Source organism: Numenius arquata, chromosome 2, assembly GCF_964106895.1.
Source record: "Numenius arquata chromosome 2, bNumArq3.hap1.1, whole genome shotgun sequence".
NCBI classification, from domain to species: Eukaryota; Metazoa; Chordata; class Aves; order Charadriiformes; family Scolopacidae; genus Numenius; species Numenius arquata.
In genome coordinates this window covers 82,258,087-82,272,211 of record NC_133577.1, presented here as the reverse complement: position 1 = coordinate 82,272,211, position 14,125 = coordinate 82,258,087, and the positions used below count along the sequence as shown (strand labels likewise).

General features: G+C 46.9%; 1 protein-coding gene across 2 annotated transcripts in view; it reads right to left on the bottom strand.

Moving 5' to 3' along the window:
* NTN4 (netrin 4) overlaps positions 1 to 14,125 on the bottom strand; it is a 46,453-nt gene that overhangs the window by 14,915 nt on the left and 17,413 nt on the right. For both annotated transcript variants that reach the window (XM_074168383.1, XM_074168384.1), the window contains exon 3: positions 8,972 to 9,259. In XM_074168383.1, the coding sequence (XP_074024484.1) occupies positions 8,972 to 9,259 (288 nt within the window). The remainder of the gene's footprint in view (positions 1 to 8,971; positions 9,260 to 14,125) is intronic.

The following is a 14,125-nucleotide window of genomic DNA, read 5'->3' as shown; positions in this document are numbered from 1 at the left end:
CCTCCCTGAAACATGGATGTCTACTCATCCTAGGCAGTGTTTTTGCCCCACAAAGGAAGGGATAGCACAAAGACCATGAGTGACTATACTTGGATATCTTCATGCCAGATAGGTAATTTAGCAGCTAGACAGTCTAGTGTGAGGGGGTAATTAGAGATGAAAAGCCAGCGTAGCACGCTCTGTGCCAGCTGCCCTGTCAGCCGCTGGCATTACTCATGCTGTTGGCAAATGCAAAGAAAACAGGATGTAGCCAGAGGGCAAGAGCAGCCCAGCAGTCCCTAGACACAATGAAATCAAGCTCTGAAGCAGCATGGCTCTGCTGGCAAGGCTGAAGGCCCTGCCTTTTTCCAGAGAGCATGGCGGGCAGCTACCTACCATAGCTATTTTGGTGGCTGCCTGTTTTTGCAGCTTTACTCTGCTCGATGTTTTACTTTTAAATACAGTTTTATGAAGAGCATTTGAGCTGCAAGTCTCTCCAGACGTCTTGATACATGGCCAGGCTCAAGGCAAAACAGGCATCCTGCATTTGATGAAACACAAGCTGAGAGGTGCCTTACCACCCTGGTTTCCCTTCCTTCACCAGTCACAGGGAAAGTTATAGCAAAAGGAAAGCAATAAACTGAGTGTGGTTCAACTTCTCCTGCTGCTCAGTAAGAAGCCAGAGACCTCAGCCTGCCCTGCCAGTGTGGCCCCGTGCTCATTCCACAGGTTGGCCATAAAACCAAAGGAGCTGCGGAGCTGCACAAGCCACCGGCTGCTTTTGACATCGGGAGTGACACAGGGCGGTCAGGGCAGCTGGTGATCCAGCCCAGAGCTGGGGCATGGCTTTAACTACTACTGGAAAATGCTGCCTTCCACTCTGCTTAAGTTGTGGTTTTACAAGTGTGCTGTTCCTAACTGTAGGACTTGCTGCTCAGACCTGCCGTGAAAAAGGTTCCTGTGAAAAGCCTGACCAGTAAACAAAACAGAAGAGGACCTTGAGCACGCTGTAAACAGCTCCTGCTTGTTACATAGGTGCACCTCCCCCCACCTGCTAGTGATGACTTTCTGATTATTTTTTTTAAATGAATAGATTTTAGCTGCTATTTCACAGGGGTCAGATGAAACCAGTACAGATAAAACTTCAAAATTGACCCTGAAGTTGCTTAAAAGACTTTTTAGTAGCAATGTAAATAGCAAAATCTTTCAAAAACTTTTCAAGTGATCCTTTCCTGCCTTATTAAAATGCCTGGATCATCAAAGCAGGAATAAACAAAATACAGCACAGCAATTAGACTGCATAAGCAAGGGAGAGATACAGACAGACTCAGACAGAACACTCAAGCATCTTAGCTAAAGCGCGAATACTAAGATAACATTGCTTTCTGTGCTATTTTGGCCTCATCGCACTGATCAGTTGGTCTCACCACAGATACTAGTTGGTCTGTCTGGCTTATTGTATTGATATACGCTTGAATGTGTGCTAATGTTTGAAAAGAATGAGAAGTAGATATAGAAAAGAAACAAAACAAATTTGCAGAAGGAATACATACTTCTCAAAGTGTGTCTTGTTTTCATATTTTCATTTTTGCTACCACCTACAAACTATTCTTCTGCAAACTCTTAGATGCCTTGCTTTCCTAAATTATCACTCTTCAATGAAATTTCTCTCTCATATGTTTTTTAGGCAAAGTCCACACACAAACCAATGTTACAGAGCTACTTTACACACATTCAAAAGCATCCCCCTGCATGGAAACAGAAATTTGTTAAACTATTGTTAGTCATGCGGTCATCTTCTGGTGGTTTTGATGGAGCCCTAACTCTTTGATGCCATGTAGGTTTCTTGCAAGTCCTTTGGCCATTGAGTGGTTAGTGCTAAACAGGCTGTAGGAGCCTGAACCACATCTGTGGCCAGAGAAATCCTTCACCTTGTCCTCACCAGATTGGGAATGGGATAGAGGGCTGTTGGGGTAGAGGGCCCTTAGGTTAGAGGGACCACCCAGACCTGCTATATGCGAGATCAGGTGGGGAATGCAACCTGAGGGAGCCAGAGGATGCCATGGTTAAAGCCAAGTGGTTCTTTGGTGCTTTGGTGATCATGATGTTGAAGTAAGAGAGATGTGGGAGAAGACTTGCAAACAGGAATATCTCAGACACCGTGACTCTTGGGATTACTGTGGGGACTCATGCTCCCCCTTCCTGTGCCTGCAGCTGCACCCCTCAAATTCAGCTCCCCCCTTGCCAAAGCTGGACAAAGAATCAGTGGGCACTTAATCAGCCAGTGGCTGTTCAGCATTAATAATATACAACTCTGAAACTCAGCAGCACCTAAGAATCCCTCAAAGGATTGAGCATCCCAAGACACCAGCACAGAGCAGGGCAAAACTCCCTGCCGAGGAGCATTCACGGTCCCAAGGCATAAGAGCCTGCACTTTCTGAAAGCCCAAGTACTGTATAAAAGAGCATGCTGTGTTGCCAGAATAGGGGGAGGTGGGGGAAAATGAAACAGAAGAGGACGGGTATCCCAAGAACCTGATGTGCAGCCATTAATTTGGCATGCAGAGCTAATAAGTAAACCACTGAATAGCTGTGTGCCAACTTCTTAATCTGTATGTGAATGCTAAAGAAAGAGGTTTTATAAACTTAAAGAACTGCTTCAGCAACAGCAGGCTTGTGGACTCTCACATGCTGTGGCAAGGAGCGCTGCGAAAGAGCCAAAGTTGGAGATGGTGCAAATCAAGCCAGATGGTGTTTAAAGAGCCCCCAAGGCAAAGTAGGGCATGATGCTCCTCGTATTGATTGCTTGTAAAGGTACAATGCACCTAGGGGGAAGGAAATGAACGGTCTGGCCGAAAAGCTTAAAAAATAACACAAAAAAATAGCACAGTTCTGACCTGCATAACAGCAAGTGCAGGACCAGCACAGAGGTCCATAGGTGCAGGGTCCCCAGTGGAAGCTGAAAACCTGCTCCCAGGGCCAGCGCTGAGCACCCGGCAGAGGATGTTGCAACCTTGGTCAGGAGGAGCCACATGTTTCTGGTCCTTATTGTAAGGGCGCTGCCTTGCAGTCTCCTTTCCTCCAGGGTTTATCACAACCAGGTTCTTCAGCATCTTCATCAGATGCTCCCTCCCAAGCTCAGATCCTGCTGTGGGTCCTGCACCCCCTCTGCAGGAGTTGCTCAGCTCGACGTGGGCTAGGATGGCCATTCAGTGGCCCAGCCTGCCATGCACTCTGCAAACCCATATGCCGCTGCTTGCTGTGGGGCAAGGGACTCATAATCTCAGAGGGACTTGTGTCTGGGTGAGAGCCCATTGGGCGCACAGGATGTGATGGCCCAGCTTCTGCATCAGATGCAGCTGCTCAGGCTTTGATCTTTGGGAGCAAGCATTGGAAAAGGCAGCTGGGTTCCCAATTCCTGTGGTGCCAAACCTGTAAAGGTCACTTGTGGTCTTTATGCTATCCCTGGTTCTTCCTTTGTAGGGTAAAAACTCTGCCTAGGATGAGTAGATATCTAGTGGTGCTACTCAAACAGGTTGGGCCCTGAGAAAACCGTGCCTCTCTGAGGTCCCCCCAGGTCCCACGGTGGCCCACACCCTCTCAGCCAGGCAGAGTGGGGTACAGCCCTGTTAATGAAAGAGCTGAACAGCTAAATGGCCCATCTGAACCAAGGGAGGGCAGGGAAACGGTATCTTTAATATCTTGTTCCTCAGTGCAACTGTTTACTTAATACCTTTTTTCCCCTATTGCTTTTTTCCAGAAATTTAATGAAAGTGGGACCTACGTGCTTTAAAAACCTTGCCTCAGGCTGATGTATTCATTCTCCTTCAGTAACATTATAACAATTACCCCCCAGAAGAGCTTGCCTTTAGACATCTCTCCATCCCAGCTTTATCCCATTGAAGAAAATCTCTTTTTTCTTCTACATAATTCCAGCATGACAGAAAAGACTTTCATGCATCAGAAACAACAAAAGAAGGTGAATATTAGCAAGCCCTTTCTTGCAGCCCAGAGGCAGACAGGTATTTTTTTTTAAGTTATAAAGAAATACTGTGACAGCTGAAAATAGGAGAAAGAGAGGACAAGAAGAAGGGGTAACAGAAGGAAAATAGAAGTGGTGGCAGGTGAAAAACAGCCAACAGACTGTCTACCCCAGGTGAAATTAATGCCTGTAAGAGCTGTAGGAAGACCAGATGCAAGACAGCACTGTCCTGTAAATTCCCCATCATTCCCGGCCTCTAATTTTGGGAGCCAGGGTTGAGAAACCAGCCCGGCAGCTCTCCTGGGACCAAAGGTAGAGCAGGGAAATGATGTACCTGGGCTCAGAGATTTCTCTGCCATCTCAGTACCTTTCTGAAGGCAGAATGTGACGCCCACACAACAACAAGGGGAAGAGAACATTTTTTCCTCCCTTTTCATTCACCTCGATTTGCATTTAACTGTAAGGCATACCCACTTGGGTCATTCTGGAGCATCGCTAAGTACACAAACACAATTCCCAGTACGTCTCACCCTTCTAAGCATTCACACGGCTCTCCAGTCATTTAAGCGGCAAAGCCTTCTCATACCATTTTTCATTTTGTCATGGGCCTTTACATCCCAGCTCACTTTCACACTGTTTCCCTTCGTAGCTGGACAGCCCCCGTCCAACGTCAGTCGTTAGAGGGCACAATGCAAACAGTGTTACAAAGGTTGACTTCTCTAAGATAAACGAGCGACTGATTTCTCTATACAAAGACAGTTGCTAGGGCATGCTTCCTTCCAGAGCCTTTTGTTCCTGAATTATAACCTTCCAGCGCTTCCTTTCAGATTGCAAATACATGGGTTTTCTTCGTTAGTTGAATCTTATAAAATACTTTCCTCCCTATTTATCATGTTCCAAAATGCTGGGCAGTGAGAAAGAAATGCCGCATCGAGGGAAAAATGCTTTCAGTCACCTGTTATGAATTGATTTATATTGCAAGAACTCACCCACTATATAGAGTCCAACACAAATGCATACTAAAAGAAAATCCATGTCCCAAAGACCTGATAGTCTAAATAGGCTAAATAGCTGGGAGGGGCAACTGCTTTTAATAGAGTCTCTTTTTTGGAACTGCTAAAACTGTATTTTCTCTGTTTTTTTTTTTTTTTTTTTTAACTTTCATGGAAAATGGGCATGATATCAGCCTAGGGGAAAATCACAGCATTCACGTCGACTTTGTAATGATAGCTTTTAAACTGTGTTGCACTTGAGCCACTGTGCCAATTTTAGAACCCATGCCTACTGGCTGCTGTCAGTAAGCGGGGAGGTATTCTTTCCCAAAGCACCAGACAACCAAATTTATGCATGAGAAAATTCTCATATCCTATCTCATTCTTGTGAAAGAATACAAAGCTTGTTGTCCAGGGTGTGGGGGCTGTCTGGTAGGATTTTTTTTTTTAATTCTTTGTACAATAGGCTTCTGTCAGTGCTGCTGGAGAAGACCTTCAACATCTTTTGATGTCAGTAGCACGATAACAATTTATAGCAGCCACTGGGTTAGCCATGTGGGAAGGGGGAGGAATATTCACCCTGCCTGGCTGTACAGAAGTGCTTTAGCACAGTAGCTCAGTCTACCTGAGATCCCAATCATATTGTATCCTCCTACACCTTCATAACTATGGAAGGAGCCTGGGGAGACCAGATGGCTCCAGAGGACAAGAGAAAACAGCCTCAAGTTGTGCCAGGGGAGGTTTAAATTGGATCTTAAGAAAAATCTCTTCACCAAAAAGCGTTATCAAACATTGGAACAGGCTGCCCAGTGGAGTGGTTGGGTCACCATCCCTGGAGGTATTTAAAAGACGGGTAGATGTGGTGCTTAGGGACATGGTTTAGCGTTAGACTTGGCAGTGCTAGGTTAACAGTTGGACTCAATGACCTTAAAGGTCTTTTCCAATCTAAACAATTCTATGATTCTATGATTCTACTCAGATTGCAGGCAGATTATAGAGAAGGTCTGATTCTTGACATAGGCAAGTGTTTTGCAGCTGGACAGCAGTGAGGGCACAGAAACAAACCTCTTCTCTTACCAGGTCTCGGCTATTGCTTTTTGCTGTTGGGGCTAATGTGAAGCAATTTTTTCTCAGAGTGAATGTTTGGACTCTATAAACCACCCCTTTGCTCTGACCTGACTCAGAGAGATCACAAAGGAGATTATCCCACCCCAGTGAATGGAGCTAGAGCTGCTTCTGCTGGGGTGGAAGGAGCCCCTCATTGTCCACAAAGCCACCCTGCTCGCATCTCACTCCCATGCCCCAAGGATGTCCTGGGTCAGTATTATCTCACGGCCAAGATGGACTCCTAGCCTCCCTTCAGCCACTCCCAGCACTTGATGGCCCAGCCATCAAGAAAAACTGCATCTCATGGTAGGAATCCCATGGCAGCAAACCAGGCTGATGTCCCAAGCTGTGTGGAGCACCCTGGCCTTCTGGGTCAGGCTCCTGCACCAAACATGTCCAAGCAGCAGCCACCAGCATCCCTGGTGCATCCCCATGTTGCTTTGTCAGATCCTCTCTGGATGAGATGGCTGAAATGCTTTTCATCACTTTGCGAGATCTGCCCAAGACCTGGCAGCTATGCCCAATGTTGCCAGGACACCCCGGCTTACTGCCCAGAGCAGCCCAAGAGAAAAACAAATGTATCATGTCCAGTTCTTCCACTGGTCAAGCAGGGACTGAAACTAAGCCTGCAGTTAGGATTTTGCCTGTGGGCTAAGACCAAGCAGGGAGTTAAGAAAGCTAGTGTATACTTTTTTTTGGAAAAGTTTTCTTTTTATTTTTAAAGAATCTTAAACTTGCTTAAATTTTGATATTAACTCAGGATATTCTTCAGGAGTTCTCTGGTCAAAACAAGCATAAAAAAGGAGCTAGATTTTATAATTGTATTGAGAAATGGTAATGTGTTTCCCAGCTTTTGCTGTCCTTGGTTTTACAGTGAACGTTCTGCTAAAGGTGAAGGTTCTATAGCTCTACGGTTACATAAGGACAAGAGGGTTAAAGTCCCCATCTTACACTTGAATGACTGACCATAATTCTTCAGAATTATCTTTTACGTAACTGACTTTTTCAGGTGACGTGCAAAAATGTTCCCTCTCTGGAGTCCTACTCTCTTTTCAGAAATTTCTCTGACTTCTCCCAGCTAATCAGCCACAGACCCCAGAAGCTTTCACCCCTTTTCTGTTCATTCACGCACACGTGTTTTCCTATTGCCTTGGAAATAATCCTCTCTTCCCACCTTGGAGAAATGCACTGTCAAACCCCAGCCTTGTATGCACGAGTGAGGTGCCACCACAGTCCCCAAATCAGAGCAGCCTTGCGCCAGGCAGGAGCCTGGTAAGGACCAGGCTCAGCCCCAGATGCCCCAGTCTTGTGGTGGAAAAAGTGGAATTGGGAGAGGAAACATCTTAACACTCCCTGACCCACCCTGCAAACCATGGGGCTACGTCACCCCTAGCGTGGCACATCCCTTATGGGACACGCGGAATGAGCTGTAAGGCACGGTAAATGAGTCAGCCTCACTGCAGAAACGTCACCTTTGGGAATCCTGCCACGTAAACATTTATAACCGCAGTTGAATTTCCAGTCCCCTCAGGGCTGGCGCAGGGGGTTGTTGCTATTTCTTGCTTTGGTTTTCAGTGCGATTCTGGCACTTGGTTCCTTCCCACAGCACCGCCTGTTATCTGCGCACTATGGTTTCCACAGGCTGTAGCTGTCCTGGAAGCATATTTGGCTGTAGGCTCTGTTGCAACTCTCAGCGGTGCTCCGGGGCATGCTCCCGTGCAATTGTATCCCACCAAAATAGTCCTGAGCAAACAGCCCCTTTCAAAGACTTTTGCTCAGGGAACATCTGTGGAAAGCAGAGCAGTGCTACTTGAAACAGCCTTATCAATCATAGCGCTGCACGCTTTCAAATTGCTATATTTTCAAGCTGTTGCAGGACTAGCTCTGTTAGAAGGGAAACATGCTGTCTGCTTCATGTCTGAGACCATAATTTAAGTGAAATGAAAGTTCCCCGAAGAGCTGGACAGATGCCAGACCTCCTTACCTCGAGTAACTGCCTTATGGGCTTTTTTATGATCTTTCCCTTTCTAACAATATTCAGCGCAATACGTTTGACTTCCCTGGCTTTCCCTACTGCTCCTCTGTCAGCAAAGCCAGGACTTTCAGAGCCAGGCAGAGAAAGGACAAGATGTGTTGAGGGCAATGAGACCAGGGTGTCCCTGGGCTGGCAGGGTGCAGGCACACCATGCCATAGGCATCCAGCACATCAGCTGCTGCTGTGCCCACCACCTCCCCAATGGGTTGGTGGATCTCGCTTCTTTGCGATATGGGACGACTCTTGGTTGGTCCCAAGGGATTTGAGCTCAGAGCTCTTGTGATGGCAGTCCCCATGAAACTGGAGCACAGGGTTTTTATCTGGAGAAAGGTATTGCAAAGTGCAATGGAAAACCTGGGTGTGAGAGGAAAATCCTAGCTCTCCTGACTTCCAGTTCAGGAGCCAACCCAGTATTTGAGGATCCTCCAGAAGCAATGGCAATCACAAGATCCCTAGTACATTCGAGGATGCTCTCCTCCCTCTCTGTCATTAAAATACCCTGCATTTATTATCTTTTAGATATTGTGTTATTGAGAGTTAGCATTTGGGGGAAGAAGGGAGTCAGTAATTTTAATTTCTTTCAAGAATCCACCTGAAATAAATAAACCTAAATTACTCTGGAGCACCCTTGAAGGATGAGAGTCCTGGTGGATCCTACACTCAGGCATAAGAGAAGCCCAGCACCTCAGCCTCAGGCCACCTCCTTTGTAAAGACGGCTTTTGCTCACTGTGCTTGGAATTCAGGGCACCACATGCCAAATACCGTATACTTGGATCTATACCATATTCCTTACCATTCCCCACTATTTTTAAAACTCTGCTGTACTCTCCAACTCTCCAACGTCAGTGCAGACGTTGTTGGGTGCGTGAACATACCACGTGGAGAATGCCGGCTGCCTTGATGGGCTTGAATCCGGCGACAGGGATGCAGTGGTCAGCGTGGCCATTGCAGAAGCAGCTGCCCTTGACGATGAAGTCATAGACAGCGTAGTGGAGGGATGGTGTGGGCTGCGGGGACCAGGGGGCTGGGGTGGCCGGGAGGCAGGGGCAGCCCTGCCGCTCCAGCAGCTGCACCCGCAGGTTGGTGATCTTCAGCTGCGCCTGGGCTTCTGCGCTGTAGGGGTCTTCTGTGGCGTAAGGCGGTGACAGGGCTCGGTATATCACCTGGGCAGAGAAACGCAAGGGAAGCAGAAAGGAGGATGTCTTAACTCCATAACTAGTCAAGTTACACTGATATAATTAAAGAAAATACATGAATATATTAACCAGATAAGCTGCAGAGGTAGAGCACTCAAAACTAATTGTCATTTCATACCTGTGCAACAAAAGGTAGAAATAACAATGCACATAGCTAAGGCAGGCTGCTACCTTTGATGGAAAGATAGTTTTCAGTTTTATATAATATAAACGCACACTCAAATTTGCAAAGCTGATTTTCAGGAGGTGCAACTAGAAGAGTTCAGCTGTTTCTAGCAATACATTTGGCATGGGAGACACAAGCTGTGGAAATTTGGGGTAGGGGAGAGGGTTTAGGGGGTTGCTTTTTAAAAAAATAAATAATCAAAGTCTTACTAAACAGTTCATTGATAAACTCTCTACTGAATTTGTTCCAAAGTAGATGAAGCCATAGACGGCTGGCTGCAGCCAGCCCTGAGGTGGGCTGGAAGGCAAGATGGTGGTGGGAGCATCCCCCCGGAGCACGCACCAGGCCCTCGTGATGCTCTTCCCCCTCCGCAACTGGCGGGAGCAGCAAACCCACCTCCACCACGGTGTGTGCGAAGTGGCCCCCTCCCCGTGCTCCCCTATGGCCTTTCCCATGTGAAGTTCAGATCCTATGGATGTCAAGCAATATTTTGCCATTAACTTAAAGCAAAGGTCGGTGCTGCTGGCACGTGGTGTGGCCCAGAGCAGGGACTGGCAATCCTGCAGGCAATGCTCAGATGGGGCACACTTCATTAATCTTCCCTCCCCCAGAATGGGTGGGTTTTTTTAACAAATAAAGGTAAGTTTTCCAAATATTTGGCTCCTATCAGTCCCAGGCTGCTTCCTAGTGGAAAAGTGATTAGGCATGGCAATTAGCGACAGCAAGCTGATAGCTGAGAAAACCAAGATAAGAAAGAAAGAAAAGTGGGGGGCTTCTGAAGTTTGAACAGATACTTATCAGTCAGTCTTTATTTTAACCTCAGACTGATTGAACAGGTAAATATTGGCTCAAGCTGAAAATTGAGAGCACTAGATAGAAATAACCAATTTTCTTGAAGAGGTTTATGTTAAACTTGGTTTAGCTGCCTACAGTGTAACATCAGAGACAGCATATAGTTCATATAACTACCATTCACATAAAACGATGTATTCACAACACACGTATCAGTTACCTGTACATTTAATTTACAGTAACACTTTCTAAATAGTTAAATAGCTCTTCACTGAGTAGCCACCAAAGGCTCAATGAACTACAATATTTGTAAGCAACATTCAATCAGTCACTTGATGAGTGTTTGAGGGTGTGATGCAGTCTCATGGCTTGATGCACAGCTCCCAGAGGCGGCTTAAAACCTCCTCAAACCACCCTGCTTGCCCCGCTGATAACCACCCATACCACCTGAAACACCGGCCAGCCTCCTACTGACAGCAAGGAGGTGTGCGGCAGCGAAGGGTGACCATCATTTCTTGCCAGGAGGTGCCGGGGGTCACAGCCTCCTCTCCCTAAATCCACTCTTCCAGAAGGATGCGGCTGATCCGCTTCAGCTGATGAAGGCTTCCCTTTTATTTCACCAGAATTCATGTATCCTGGAAATAATGACCCTGTCACTGCCAGTTTGGCTGCCCATGGGCTTTGCCTGCTGGCTGCCACCTCCACCAGCCCTGTCGCTGCTGGCACCATTCCTGGCTGGGACCTGGCTTTTCTCCAGAGCTGCCAGGATCCAGATGGAGGAAGCTTTATCCTGGTCTGGAAGGAGATTTAGAGCTGGTTTTGGAATGGAATGGCGGCGGTGTGCTTTTGCGTGTCCCATTGGCCTGCCAAGCGTGGTCGCAACCAGCGTGCCGGTGACAGCAGGTCTTGGGTGAGCTGGTGCTGGACACATCACGCTGGCACACACGTTGCGGCTGCAGCCCCACGCCACCATCCTGCAAACGTTCCCTCCCAAAGGTATTCCAGCATCTTCTGCCAGAAAGATGCCAATGAGGGAGAAGGTTAACTGGGAGAAGTGGTCAGAGGGCAAGGCTGGTGAGTGGTATGCCCCTTGTGTGGAAGTGTTGAGTGTGAGGAGCGATATCAATAAATAGTAACATATTTCAAAAAGGTTTTCCCCCACCCCACCCCCCCCTTTCAGGAACATACAGAGTTTTTTCTGCTCTCCTAAACTAAAATTACCAAGCAGATATGAACAGAAACCCAGGCGAACCCAACTCTCAGGCCCTGCACCTCTCCCCAAGGTTTCTTATTTACCCAAATTTAAATCAGTGTCATTCTGATCACATTTACTCATTAGCGGCTTTGCTAACACAAGATGCTTTCAGATATGGAAAGAAAATTCCCTGGGAAATATCCAAACTGAAGACATTGATTTCCTTTGAGTAGAGATGATGGAAAATATCATGCTGAGAATTTTCAGTAAAAACTAGCAGTTTGGGTTCCTTGCAATTATATAAGTTGCATCTCAGAGAATTCTTTGTTTGTCCTGATTCAGATATGAATGGCGAAGGAAATACATAAGTGGGAACAACTTTTGCTAGATTTAGCTGCAGACTTCTCATAATTTTCAGTTTTTCTTGTTTATCTAACCCCATTTAATGCACATGACCGATGCCTGTAGCTCTAGTAAAGACAATCACAGCAAGGAAATCAATAACCTTGAGTGCCTTCATGCCGAGAGAGTTAAATCGTGCCTGTGTGGAATTCAGGGGGAGTTATGTCGCAGATTTCAATGGAGCCAGTATTCCCTCTCAGGCCCTAAAATGTTACAAACATTTCTTTTTATGGCTACTTGGAAACCGTGATGCTAAACATGAGCCCTATCTGTAATTCCCAGGGGCTGCAGGCTCTCAGCTGCCCCGTATCGCTCCTGCTGTGCCCAGCATCCCCAGCCCTGGCTCCAGAGCCATGCTGGACCCTGCAGCAGGGCAACATAACAGGGTGAGCCTGGTCTCACTGCTGCCAACACAGTAAACACCCTCATCCCTCCGTCCCAGACGCTAGTAGCTCTGTTTTAATAAAATACAAACCAGCCATTATAACATGTGGGACACCATACAAATGGCAATTCTCTGCTCTGCCCCAGCTGATTGAGCTGGAGCCCCCAGAGGCTGCATAATAAGGTCAAGGACCTGTTTCCCAGAAAGATTTCCCTGCTCAGTTGTTAACCTCGCTGATTTATTCCAGCGCATCTCAGAAGTCAGCACATCTTTGGGGCCACAACACCCTCACACAGTTGCTATAGGTTTGCACCCCTGTGCTGCCTAGCACCCCAGCCCCACATACACACATGTATGGGTGCCAGCTTTCCTGCTTTTACCTCTTCTTGGACTTTTTTGTGCAATTGTCCCACCGATAGGACCGGCCCAGGGCTGCAACATCTGTCTATGAAAAAAACATGGTTTGCACAGCAAACCTGACTGGGTTTTCACATGCAGTTCTGCTGGCAGCCCCTGGCCACCGCAGTTAGAGGCGTCTTCAATGAAAATATTTTTTAGTTTTAATGGTGCAGTGGAAGCATGTAGGCAGGATTTGAGAATGCATTGCCAACACGTGTGTCCATCTGACCATGGGGTTTTACAAGGCCATCATCTTCTGGTGCCACTAGGCAAGACTTTGGTCCCACTGCCTGGCTAGGGGCAACTGGCTTCTCTGACTCTGTTGGGCCAGGGCTTCCCAGCCACTCTGGGATGCTCGTGGTGATGTGCCCAATCCACAACCATCATTTCCTCTCCCCAACAGCTTCCCAAAACCCTCTAGGTTTATCCTGCTAAAGACACACAGAAAACATGCATGCCAGGCTCAATTCACAGGGAGAGAAACTCTCCCCAGTGGCTTTGCCACCACAGTCATGGTCTTGGCTGATGCAGCCACAAGCCATGCCAGCTTTTTAGCTGTTGGGGCAGCCCCTCTGCCAGATGTGACGGGGGGACAGCAGTTTCCTCCCACTCCCCTGGCAAAGTCGCTGCTTGCAGAGCCATCAAGTCCATTACTCTTCTTATCCCAAATGTGCTGGAAGAAACCATGCCCGAGGGTCCTGCCGATGAGCCATGTTGTGATTATACAAGGGAGATAAATAGCTTGATGAGGTACAGGAGAACATCCTTTTGGACAGATGATACCATTCCTGTATTCACAGAGCCGGGCTGCTGCCAGGAGAAATCTCTGCCACACGCAGGGGAACACACCCTCTTGGTGGTGGAGCAATAGCAGCAGAATCTGGCCATCTGCATGCAGCAAGCCTCGCCAAAAAGCACCCATGGTGACCAGACCTCCGTCTTTTCTACTCAAGTCTACCTCTGGGTACATGTCTTACCAACAACGTGTCAAAACCCAGCATTACAACGTTAAATAGATGATGTGACTTCTCCCAGTAGTCAACACCATGTATGACAGCAAAGGGTGTGAGGCCTTGATCTTTACACCAGCAACTCTTTAGTGCATGCACTAACCCAAATTTTCTATTTTGTTGAGCAAGTAAGAAGTAATAAATTGAAAACCCACAGCACTTCTATGCTAGACATGCCATAATATCCTATCAGAAAGATATTTTCATTCCCAGTGTCACTAGCTCACTATAAATCTTATGATATTTGGGATTCTTCTTAAACACAGTCCCAGGAACCGAATTTTTACCTCAACTTCGATTTAAAACTAAATATCTAGCAATATCTCATACCTGAGCAGCAAATGTCACAAACCAGGAGGCAAATAAAAAGAACCTCTGTTTTTAAAACAAAATATCTAGTATTTGGGGTAATGTTCATTCCATGACACACGGAACTATGCTCTTGGTCCTATAAATGCAACCTTTGCATGAAACACCATCAATA